This window comes from Ranitomeya variabilis, chromosome 4 (assembly GCF_051348905.1).
Source record: "Ranitomeya variabilis isolate aRanVar5 chromosome 4, aRanVar5.hap1, whole genome shotgun sequence".
Lineage (NCBI taxonomy): Eukaryota > Metazoa > Chordata > Amphibia > Anura > Dendrobatidae > Ranitomeya > Ranitomeya variabilis.
In genome coordinates, this window is record NC_135235.1 from 391,781,215 (window position 1) to 391,793,403 (window position 12,189).

General features: G+C 42.5%; 1 protein-coding gene across 2 annotated transcripts in view; it reads right to left on the minus strand.

Annotated features, from left to right (window-relative positions):
* Window positions 1–1,121: 1,121 nt before the first annotated feature.
* The window catches only part of LOC143767176 (gastrula zinc finger protein XlCGF66.1-like), a 37,003-nt gene continuing 25,935 nt past the window's right edge, over window positions 1,122–12,189 (minus strand). For both annotated transcript variants that reach the window (XM_077255268.1, XM_077255267.1), the window contains exons 3-5: window positions 11,093–11,263; window positions 10,893–11,016; window positions 1,122–2,573 (exon numbers count right to left, since the gene is read on the minus strand). In XM_077255268.1, coding sequence (XP_077111383.1) covers window positions 1,522–2,573; window positions 10,893–11,016; window positions 11,093–11,263 — 1,347 coding nt within the window. In that variant the 3' untranslated portion in view covers window positions 1,122–1,521. The remainder of the gene's footprint in view (window positions 2,574–10,892; window positions 11,017–11,092; window positions 11,264–12,189) is intronic.

Below are 12,189 nucleotides of genomic sequence, written 5' to 3' on the forward strand. Positions count from 1 at the left end.
CGGCGAGTAAAAAAAATGGATCAGTTTTTTCTAAAATTGCCGGATTGTGCCTGAAACAAAAAACCTGATGTGTGAAAGCAGCCTAACAGTGGTATATAGTGTATATAATAGTGGTATAACAGTCACATATCTTATATATACATACAGCCTGTAGTCACAATATATCATATACCAGTCATATATTATTCTGTACACTGTATGTGATATATGATATACCTAGACATCAGATGTTATACACAGAATAATATACACCTGGTGTAATATCTGATGTTCTGTAGTTGCAGTGTATCATATACCAGCCATTTATTCTCCTGTATACTGTATGTGCTATACTATATGCCCAGACACTTAGGATAAAACCCAAACCAGAATCTCATTTTGCAGACACGGTGTCTCAGGGTGTCAGTGCAAAGTACGAGATCTGATTTGCCTTTTTCCTTGATGACCTATTCTTCAGATAGGTCATTAATATTTGATTATTCAGGGTCCGACACCTGGTACCCCCACCGATCAGCGGTACCTGGTGTCGGCGGCTGCAAAAGGCTGAATTGTGGAGTTGCTCAGTCTTCTAATAGTGGCCGAAGCAGAGTACTATCAGAAGACTGGGCAACTCCACAATCGAGCAGTTCTGGAGAGTGGCCGCCAACACGGAGAACAGCTGATCGGCAGGGGTGCTGGGTGTCGGACCCTGACCGGTCAGACATTGATGAATAAAAAAGTAGTCGATAACCTCTTAGTCTCTCACCTCCCCAAATCAGATCTCATACTTTGCACTGACGAGGGGCAGAACCCTGAAACACTGTCTGCAAATTGAGATTCTGGTTTTGCTTTTATCCTAAGTCATATGGCAAGGCTTGTTATCGGGTCCATATTGACTTTTAGGATTGCTACTTCCAATAGGTGGCAATAGAGTTCAAGTCCTCTTCCTCTCTGAATAGGCAATTTGCATGTGTTAATATGGACACTTACCATTGCCTTTTCCAGTATCCAGTGCATTCATCTTCCTTTCTGAGTAATGTCACCGATTTTCTGACTTTTTTGGGTAACACTGCCGCTCTATGAGCTAGAAGTGGCTTTTATAATGTAAGTCTATGGAGCCTCGTTCTGAAACTCCATAGACTTACATTGTATGGCTAGGTTCACACGATCGTATTTATGAAAAAAAGTCAGCGTTTCATCAAGAGAAGCGGGACGATTTGTTTTCTCACTTGCGATCCATATACAATCCTTTTACAGCAGCAACTATCATTTAAAGTTTTCTATGTTACAGGATTGCAATGTGTTCAACCCCTGTACTTTGCTATTATTTGCCTTTTCTTTTGCATATGCTATGTTACTTACAATTTCAGCACATTTTAAAAAGCTAGTAATATTAGTTGTATCAGTAATAATTTTATACCAAACATATGACAACCTCTAACTCTACAAACACCATCTCTTTTTTTTTTTGAGTTGCCTGATGTTTTAATAGTCGAGACCATCTTTGAAAACATTTTCGCATTGTGTAAAAGTATATTGCTTTTACTTTGTATGAACAATTTTGTGTTTAGCCAAGGCAGAAGTACTTTTAAAACTTTTCTCACATTCCACACACGAAAATGGTTTATCTTCCCTGTGAAGTCTTCGATGTTTTGCAAGGTCAGAAGTATTAGTGAAACATTTCCCACAAGTTGAACATGAATACGGCTTCTCCCCTGTGTGAGTTCTTTTATGTATGACAAGATGAGAGCTACTGATAAACCTTTTCCCACACTTAAAACAAGAATATGGCTTCTCTCCAGTGTGACATCTATGGTGAGCAATTAGGTTTGACCGACACAGAAAATATTTCCCGCATTCTGTGCAACAAAATGGTTTCTCTCCTGTGTGAATTCTTTTATGTTTCACAAGAGTTGACGTGTTGGTGAAACTCTTCCCGCACTCTGAGCAAGAATATGGTTTCTCTCCTGTGTGAATTCTTTGGTGTCTGTTCAGATTTGAGCCATTAGCAAACGTTTTTCCACAAACAGAGCAAGAATATGGCTTTTCCCCTGTGTGTATTCTTAAGTGGAGGGAAAGCTTAGCATTACATTTGAAACTCTTGCCACATTCGGAGCACATAAAAGTTTTTTGTTTAGGTGAATGGATTTCACAATTCTTTTTATGTCTGTTCATGGTAGCAGCTGTATTTTGAAAGTGTTTGAAAAGAGGAAAAGAGTTTGATCCAATGAGATCTACTTCTTTATAGGGAACCATGGCTTCCCTACTGTATGTAGGTATATAATCCCTTTGAGAGATATTTGCATGCTTGTCAGCACTGACCAGTTTCTCTTCTACATAGGAGATTGATTTTAATGCAATATGAGGTACATGATAAGGTGCTGTATTATTTAGAAAGATATCAGTATCTGACTCGGTAATATCTTTCTTCCATGAAACTGATTCTCCCTTCCTTTGTGTTGTGCCATGAGATATATGATCAGCAGGCAAATCAAAGCTTCTGAGATTCTGCGTCATATCAGGGTCTATTACATTTCCTCCATTACATGACAACGGTTCTTCCTTAATAGAGAAGGTCCATTTACCGTTTGCATCTTTATACAGAAAAGGAAAAACAAAATTAGGAAGAAATTTGTTACTGTGACTATTTCAAACAATTAGAGATGGTCAAATTTATCACCTTTATTCCCACCTATCTTTAACACCCTGCTGCGCCCTATCCACTGTCTGGTCCTCAACTGTGTTGCCTTTCTGGTCCAATGTTCACTCTATGTGGGATTCTGCCCATGAGCAAGCTCCGGAGTTCACTGTGCAAACTCTGGGACCTGTGAACACAGGGATGTGACAACAGGCCCCAGTGGAAACTTTGCATGGTTAGTTAACTCACGCCCAGAAGACCCGACCTATAGAGAGCACAGAAACAGAGATGTGATGCAACGAAGGCATAAGTATTTTTTCAAATGTTTACATTAACGTCCCTTATTTATGCTCTGGGATCGTTTCAGTTCCCAGAGAATAACAGAAGTATAAACTCACGGAAAAAAACCTCTCTGCAAATTGTATTTCCTGTAAAAATCTGAGTGAACAAGCAAATTTGATTATTGTCCGACCCCCTCATCGCTAATTCCAAGTTTTTATAATTTACAATGTATTATTATATCTCCAGCTGTCTGCATTGTGGCTGTACACTCACCGGCCACTTTATTAGGTACACCATGCTAGTAACGGGTTGGACCCCCTTTTGCCTTCAGAACTGCCTCAATTCTTCGTGGCATAGATTCAACAAGGTGCTGGAAGCATTCCTCAGAGATTTTGGTCCATATTGACATGATGGCATCACACAGTTGCCGCAGATTTGTCGGCTGCACATCCCAAAGATGCTCCATACAAGGCAGGATGGATCCATGCTTTCATGTTGTTTACGCCAAATTCTGACCCTACCATCCGAATGTCGCAGCAGAAATCGAGACTCATCAGACCAAGCAACGTTTTTCCAATCTTCTACTGTCCAATTTCGATGAGCTTGTACAAATTGTAGCCTCAGTTTCCTGTTCTTAGCTGAAAGGAGTGGTACCCGGTGTGGTCTTCTGCTGCTGTAGCCCATCTGCCTCAAAGTTCGACGCACTGTGCGTTCAGAGATGCTCTTAGGCCTACCTTGGTTGTAACGGGTGGCGATTTGAGTCACTGTTGCCTTTCTATCAGCTCGAACCAGTCTGCCCATTCTCCTCTGACCTCTGGCATCAACAAGGCATTTCCGCCCACAGAACTGCCGCTCACTGGTTTTTCTTTTTCGGACCATTCTCTGTAAACCCTAGAGATGGTTGTGCGTGAAAATCCCAGTAGATCAGCAGTTTCTGAAATACTCAGACCAGCCCTTCTGGCACCAACAACCATGCCACGTTCAAAGGCACTCAAATCACCTTTCTTCCCCATACTGATGCTCGGTTTGAACTGCAGGAGATTGTCTTGACCATGTCTACATGCCTAAATGCACTGAGTTGCCGCCATGTGATTGGCTGATTAGAAATTAAGTGTTAACAAGAAGTTGGACAGGTGTACCTAATAAAGTGGCCGGTGAGTGTATATATACACTGCTCAAAAAAAATAAAGAGAACACTAAAATCCCACATCCTAGATATCACTGAATGAAATAATCCAGTTGTAAATCTTTATTCATTACATAGTGGAACGTGTTTAGAACAATAAAACCTAAAAATGATCTACGTAAATCCCAGCCAATATCCCACGGAGGTCTGGAGTTGGAATGATGCTCAAAATCAAAGTGGAAAATGAAGTTACAGGCTGATCCAACTTCAGTGGAAATGCCTCAAGACAAGGAAATGATGCTCAGTAGTGTGTGTGGCCTCCACGTGCCTGTATGATCTCCCTACAACGCCTGGGCATGCTCCTGATGAGGCGGGGAATGGTCTCCTGAGGGATCTCCTCCCAGACCTGGACTAAAGCAACTCCTGGACAGTCTGGTGGGAGACATGATGTCCCTGATGTGTTCAATCGGATTCAGGTCCGGGGAACGGGTGGGCCAGTCCATAGCTTTAATGCCTTCATCTTGCAGGAACTGCTGACGCACTCCAGCCACATGAGGTCTGGCATTGTCCTGCATTAGGAGGAACCCAGGGCCAACCGCTCCAGCATATGGTCTCACAAGGGGTCTGAGGATATGATCTCGGTACCTAATGGCAGTCAGGCTACCTCTGGCAAGCACATGGAGGGCACAGCGGCCCTGCAAAGAAATGCCACCCCACACCATTACTGACCCACTGCCAAACTGGTCATGCTGAAGGATGATGCAGGCAGCAGATCGCTCTCCACGGCGTCTCCAGACTCGGTCACGTCTGTCACATATGCTCAGTGTGAACCTGCTTTCATCTGTGAAGAGCACAGGGCGCCAGTGGCAAATGCCAAGTGTCTTGCATGGTGTTGGGCTGTGAGCACAACTCCCATGTGTGGACGTCGGGCACTCAGACCATCCTCATGGAGTCGGTTTCTAACCGTTTGTGCAGACAAATGCACATTTGTGGCCTGCTGGAGGTCATTTTGCAGGGCTCTGGCAGTGCTCCTCCTATTCCTCCTTGCACAAAGGCTGAGGTAGCGATCCTGCTGCTGGGTTGTTGCCCTCCTACGGTCCCCCTCCATGTCTCCTGGTGTACTGGCCTGCCTTCTGGTAGCGCCTCCAGCCTCTGGACACTACGCTGACAGACATAGCAAACCTTCTTGTCACAGCTCGCATTGATGTGCCATCCTGGATGAGCTGCACTACCTGAGCCACTTGTGTAGGTTGTAGAGTCCGTCTCATGATACCACGAGTGTAAAAGCACAACCAACATTCAAAAGTGATCAAAACATCAGCCAGAAAGCAATGGTATTGAGATGTGGTCTGCGGTCCCCACCTGCAGAACCACTCCTTTACTGAGTGTGTCTTGATAATTGCCAAAAATCTCCATCTTATATCTATTCCATTTGCACAACAGCATGTGAAATTGATTGTGCTAAGTGGACAGTTTGATTTCACAGAAGAGATTTTTATATATATATATATATATATATATATATATATATATATATATATATACACACACACAGGGGTTGGACGAAATGATGGAAACACCTAACGTTTTGGCATCATAATCTTCGAACATGTGATAAACATGCAATCCGTGAAATATGGTGATGTTTTGTAGTTGATTATTAGTGTTATGTTATATATGTATGTAAATTAACTGTTTGTTTAGCATAATTGTAAGAACATTGATGAGAACCTGATATCAATGGCAGACCTCTCGGATTTTCAAAGAGGCCAAATTGTTGGTGCTCGTATGGCAGGCGCTAGCGTAACAGAAAGTGCACGAATGCTTGGCGTGTCAAGAGGTACTGTCTCCAAAGTAATGACTGTATTTGAAAGAGAAGGAAAAATGTCCGCAGCAAAGCACAGGTCCGGCCAAAAGTCGAAGTTGACTGAGAGAGACCGTCGGACTCTAAAGCGAACTGTGAGAGAGGATCGCAAGACCACGGCTCTAAAATCACTGCTGAGCTCAATGAACACCTACAGAACCCAGTTTCCACGAAAACTGTTTGTTGGGAGCTGCACAAATCTGGATTCCACGGAAGAGCTGCAATTAGAAAACCGCTGCTCTCAATGACAAATGTTTCCAAGTGTTTAGAGTGGTGTAGAAACCTCCAGAATTGGTCCCTTGAGCAGTGGAAACGTGATATTCTCAGACGAATCATCGTTTACCCTATTTCCGACCTCCGGCCGAGTGTACGTTTGGAGACAGCCGAAAGAAGCATTCCATCCAGACTGCCTTCTCCCAACCGTAAAACATGGCGGAGGTTCTGTGATGACCTGGGGTGCTATTTCGTGGAGATCCGCCGGGCCAATGATATCCCTTCATGGAAGAATTAACAGCCGAGATTATTTAGGCATTTTGGGCGACCAAGTGCATCCAATGGTTCAAGCACTGTTCCCGGAGGGGAACGCCATCTTTCAGGATGATAATGCACCAATTCATACAGCTAGAATCGTTAAAGCATGGCATGAGGAAAATACCGAGATAAGTTAGCACCGCTTCTATTGAAGGTATTCAGGGGAATATGGGAGGGAGAGTCTGTGCCTGAAACGTTTTATGATGCCAACATTATTGTGCTCAGGAAAGAGGGGAAGGGTCCTCTAGATTGTGGATCGTATCGACCAATATCTCTAGTGAACGTAGATTATAAAATCTTTACTAAAATTTTGGCCACCAGGCTGAATACGATCATTTTAGATCTTATACACTCGGACCAAACTGGCTTTATGCCTGGGAAAAGTACTTCCATCAATATTAGGCGGGTTCAGTCGGTCATCCAATATAGCTCTCTGGAGTCAGATAATAAGTGGGCATTGGCATCGCTGGACGCAGCCAAAGCTTTTGATTCCCTTGAGTGGTCCTTCCTCTCTGCATGTTTGCGGAGGTACGGTTTTGGGGACAAATTTCTGAGAGGGATAGGTACATTATATGCGAAACCCAGGGCGCGTATGGTTGTGAATGGCTCAATATCCGAGCCTTTTTCGTTACATAGAGGAACTCGCCAAGGATGCCCTCTCTCCCCTGCTCTATTTGCCTTGGCGATAGAGGCTCTGGCAATACAGATGAGGTCCTCCATTGACATCAAGGGGATACACATTGCGGATCGAGTAGACATTATTGGTCTTTATGCTGATGATATGGTGGTGTTTATGGATCAAACAGAGTATACGTTACCAAAAGTAATAACGATTATAGACAAATTTAGCAAATTCTCCCGTCTTTATATAAATTGGGATAAGTCTGCCCTGATGCCTCTTTCTCATACCCCAATGTCACGTCTCGAAACTCTCTCGTCGTTGCCCATCGTCTCCAATTTCAAATATCTGGGAATCCATATGTCTCAACATAGTCAACTTGATTTACAATTTAATATCTACCCATTATTGGATCTGGTTAAATGAAAATTTGCTACTTGGGATAAAATCCGGCTTTCTGTAGCTGGTCGTATCAATCTGATCAAAATGAAACTGCTCCCCAAATTAAGTTACTGCTTTCAACACAGTGCTGTCCCTTTACCTAAATCCCTCTTTGCGACTCTAAATTCCTTACCTACGTCTTTCATATGGGGGAAAACTAGGCCTAAAGTTAGGCTATCTGCTCTGCAGAGACCGAAACAGGGGGGCGGGGCGGCTCCGGACTTCTATTTATATTATCTTGCCGGGCAGGCTAAAATGATAAATAAATGGATGCCCAATAACTCTCTTCCTAACTCTGAGAGCCATTTGCTTTATTCTGCCAGGATTGATTGTCCATTGGGGTTTCTAGAACTGGAGAGGGTTGGTGTTCCTCGTCTGCTGCCTTTGCTCCGGTTGGCACGATCAATATGGAGGCAAATTAAAAAAATAACTAAATATAGTACCGTGTTTCCCCGAAAGTAAGACAGTGTCCTACATTCTTTTACCACTCAAAAGTCCCACTATGTCTTACTTTCGGGGTATGTCTTATATTGGAAAATTGCGCCGTATATTGCGATTGCGCCGTAAGTAGTGTTGAGCGATACCTTCCGATACTCAAAGGTATCGGTATCGGATGGTATCGGCCGATATCCAAAAAGTATCGGATATCGCCGATACCGATACCCATGCAAGTCAATGGGACACAAGTATCGGAAGGTATCCTGGATGGTTCCCAGGGTCTGAAGGAGAGGAAACTCTCCTTCAGGCCCTGGGATCCATATTAATGTGTAAAATAAAGAATTAAAATAAAAAATATGGATATACTCACCTCTCCGGCGGCCCCTGGACCTCCCTCTTGTTGCCTTTCCACAACACAGGTTATGAGGAAGCTGCAGATTCTAGTGGAGAGCCTGAAGGACCTGTGATGATGTCAAGAAGAGGGAGGGCTCTGAGCTGCCATGTGACGCTCCAGCCCGCCCACTTCTTACATCATCACAGGTCCTGTGTGTGCACAATACTCGACGTCCGAGCATGGCAGGCAGGTATGCAGCGATCTCCTGGCCCCTGCTGCTGCCTCCTCCTCCCCCGGACACACAAATCTCCCCAGCAGGAATCAGCAGCTGAGGAAGCCATGTGTGTCCCTGCTTAAGTGCAGCATTCATTTGCTGCTCCCGCCTCACTGCTCAGCTGGTCGGTGGGCGGGGAGCCGCTAATGAATATTCACTGCACTTAATCATCGGGACCACATGGTTTCCCAGCTCTGATTCTGGGCAGCGGAAAAATACGGTAATGCAGCAAAAGGTACCGGTACTATGGCTTATATTTTTCCAACGTACAGTTTACTATGTCTTACTTTCGGGGTGCGTCTTACATTAGCCGACCCCGCTAAAACCCCCACTACGTCTTACTATCGGGGGTGTCTTACTATCGGGGAAACACGGTAGCGGAAATGCCATTGTGGAATAACAGTTATTTTCCGGGATTATTGGGCCACCCGTCCACGGAATTTTGGATATCGCATGGTGTTCTCTCAGTAGGTAATATACATAACCAGGGGATTTTTACCTCCTTTGAACAATTACAAAATACTTACAATATCCCGAGGTCTCAATTTTTCCGCTATTTACAATTAAGATCAGCTTTTCAATCGCACATGCGAAATATGGGTACAGGTCGAGCTACTTCATCTTTACCTTTAATAGGCATTCTCAATTCAAAAGGTCCTCAAGGACTTATTTCCTCTTTATATACCTATTTGTTATCCATAGGAGGGGGTCTATTATAGATTCTATTAAGGGGAAATGGGAGGGGCTTCTTCCAGATACATTGGGGGAAGAATGGGTCGATATTTTGGAATCTCCAACTAAAGTTTCCCCATTAATCAATAATAGAATGACTCAATTGTACATTATATACCAATCCTATCTGACCCCGACTCGCCTTTTTAAAATGGGTCGTCTCCATTCGTCAGATTGTCTGAGATGTCATTCCAGTGATGCGGATTTCATTCATATGATTTGGAGATGTCCTGTTATCTTTCATTATTGGAAAGAGGTGACGACATTATTGACATCCTTGTTGTCGAACCCTGTCCCACTTGAGCCATTGATCTGTTTATTTGGGGTGTGGGATGCGGAAACCTGGGATCACTACACTGGGATTTTTCTGCGAGAGACACTGTTTATGGTGCGAAAGGTACTGGCGCTGCAATGGATGGGTGGTTCTTGCCCATCTCTTAGAGCTTGGGTTGATTTAGTGAACTCAATTATCCCGTATGAACGGACATTATATCAGAATAGAGGATGTCCAGATAAATTTGAGAAAATATGGGGCAGATGGAACTCCTCTCACCACACTCTATAATCTATAACAATTTAATATATATTGGTAAGAAGTAGGGTCCGTGGTTTTGGGGGCATTGCTTACAGGGTGAAATTTATACGGAATTTTCTTTTGGCGGCGTTCTTTTAGTAGTTAATGTAGTTAAGGTTATACAATAGGATACTAGTGATTGACATGCACCATTTGTTACCCTTGTAATACTCCAGACGTGATGATGCATTGTAATTATTTGCATTTTATGTTATAATGGATAATGATGGACACGAATGCAAATGTGTGTATTGTATGATTTATTTTGCAACTAATAAACGAATTTAAAAAAAAAAAAAAGCATGGCATGAGGAACATTCTAATGAAGTTGAGCATCTCATCTGGCCCCCACAATCCCCAAACCTCAACATTATTGAGCATTTATAGTCGATTTTAGAGATTAAAGTTAGACATCGATTTCCGCCGCCATCGTCACTCAAAGAACTGGAGGGTGTTTTAACTGCAGAATGGACTAAAATTCCTTTGGAAACAATTCACACCTTGTATGAATCCATACCTCGGAGAATTGAGGCTGTAATCTCCGCAAAAGGTGCACCTACACCATATTAAACTAACTTTTTTGATGTTGCCAGGTGTTTCCATTATTTTGTCCAACCCCTGTATATATATATATATACACACACACACACACACACACACACACACACACACACACATTAGGCTTCTTATTCTCCTTGATATACATGAATTGGCAGAGCCCAAGATGGTCTTTCGCGTTATTTGACAACCTGGTTTTGGTGAGGGTGGAGGTATTTCTGTGTCCCGCATTCTCCTTTATTATATCTTACTTTATCATCTTTGCCATTAAGTCAACTAGTTAATAAAGTTTATGACTTTTGTGTATTTATGCCTTTTTTTTGGTTCTTGTCTTCTTTGGATTTCCTACCAACGCATGTCTATGGAGATTGAATGGATGTGTGCTTGACTGTATTCACCTCAGTCACTTGAATGCAAAAAGATGTGGAAAAATAAAAGTAGTCCCTACATGATATAGTCAGATATAATAAATGAGAGCTAAAATATTTGAAATATTCATTACCTGCCAATGTGAGGGGCTGGCAATTCTCCATCGCAATGTCACTGTACAGATCCTTGTGTGCTTCTAAATACTCCCACTCCTCCATGGAGAAATAGACGGCGACATCCTGACACCTTACAGGAATCTGACACACAATGATACAGTCATTATCCACACACATTATCCCTTGTGTTACGGTATAATGCCCCAGCAGCTCTCACCTCTCCAGTCAGCAGCTCAATGATCCTAATGGTGAGTTCCAGGATCTTCTGCATTGGAGGATAAAGAAGCGGAAACATATGCGTTGCACTTTGTGTTTTGGTCTGTTCTTTGGGAATATAAGAGGCACGGCTAGTGCCTGGCTTATCAAATACCCAGGTCTCAATTAATTCCTATATGTATGAAAATACAATAAAAATTTCCACTAAATCACACACAGGTTGACTTAATTTACTAACTATGCGATTTCTGTAGGCAATTGGTAACACAGGATTTTATTTAGCAATATCAGACTACAAGGGGCTAAATACAAATGCACGTCACAATTATATTTTTCAAAATATATATATGTATCATTTCCTTTTACACTTCACAAATGCTTGCTACTTTTGTGTTGGTATATCACATAAAATCCTCCAAAAAACATTTAAGTTTGTGGGTGTACTGTGAAAAATAAATGTGGGAAAGGTCATAGGGTATGAATACTTTTTCAAGGCACTGTATCCACCAATGAGGCTGTCAAGTTCAGGCCAGGAGTCCAGTAGCCAGTCCAGGTAGCATGGTCCTTGCACAACAGCTCCTTTAGGCCTTTTCATTTGATTCGAGCAAACATACACGTGCCTGCTGCAGAAATAACCCTATTCCGATGAATGGAATAGATTTTCACTCATTTATGATCCATCCAATGAATATTTTTTCATTAGCTGTGTATATTACAGCCCTAATGCTTATATAAAATACACCATGCTGCTCCTTATATCTAACTAGAAATAGACCCAATGCTATCGCATCGGGAGTGAGGTGAAATTAACAGTTATGTAGATTTGTAAAAAACAATCGTGTATGTGGAGCTGTCAGAATTCACTGCTGCTGGCTGAGGTAATAAAAAGAACGTATTTATTGCCATGGTACTGGCTTTCTTTTTGCCGTAATGGTGATAAGGCCAAAATGTTTTATTAAATTTTTTTGAGTACAGTTAAAATGGCAAATCCATAAGCAGTGCCTCAGTGCTATGAAGTATGTACATACCAGTAGTAGAGAGTAGTTGTGTGTCTCAGATAGTAGACACAATTGTTATACAATATGGGACTGTGGTGAA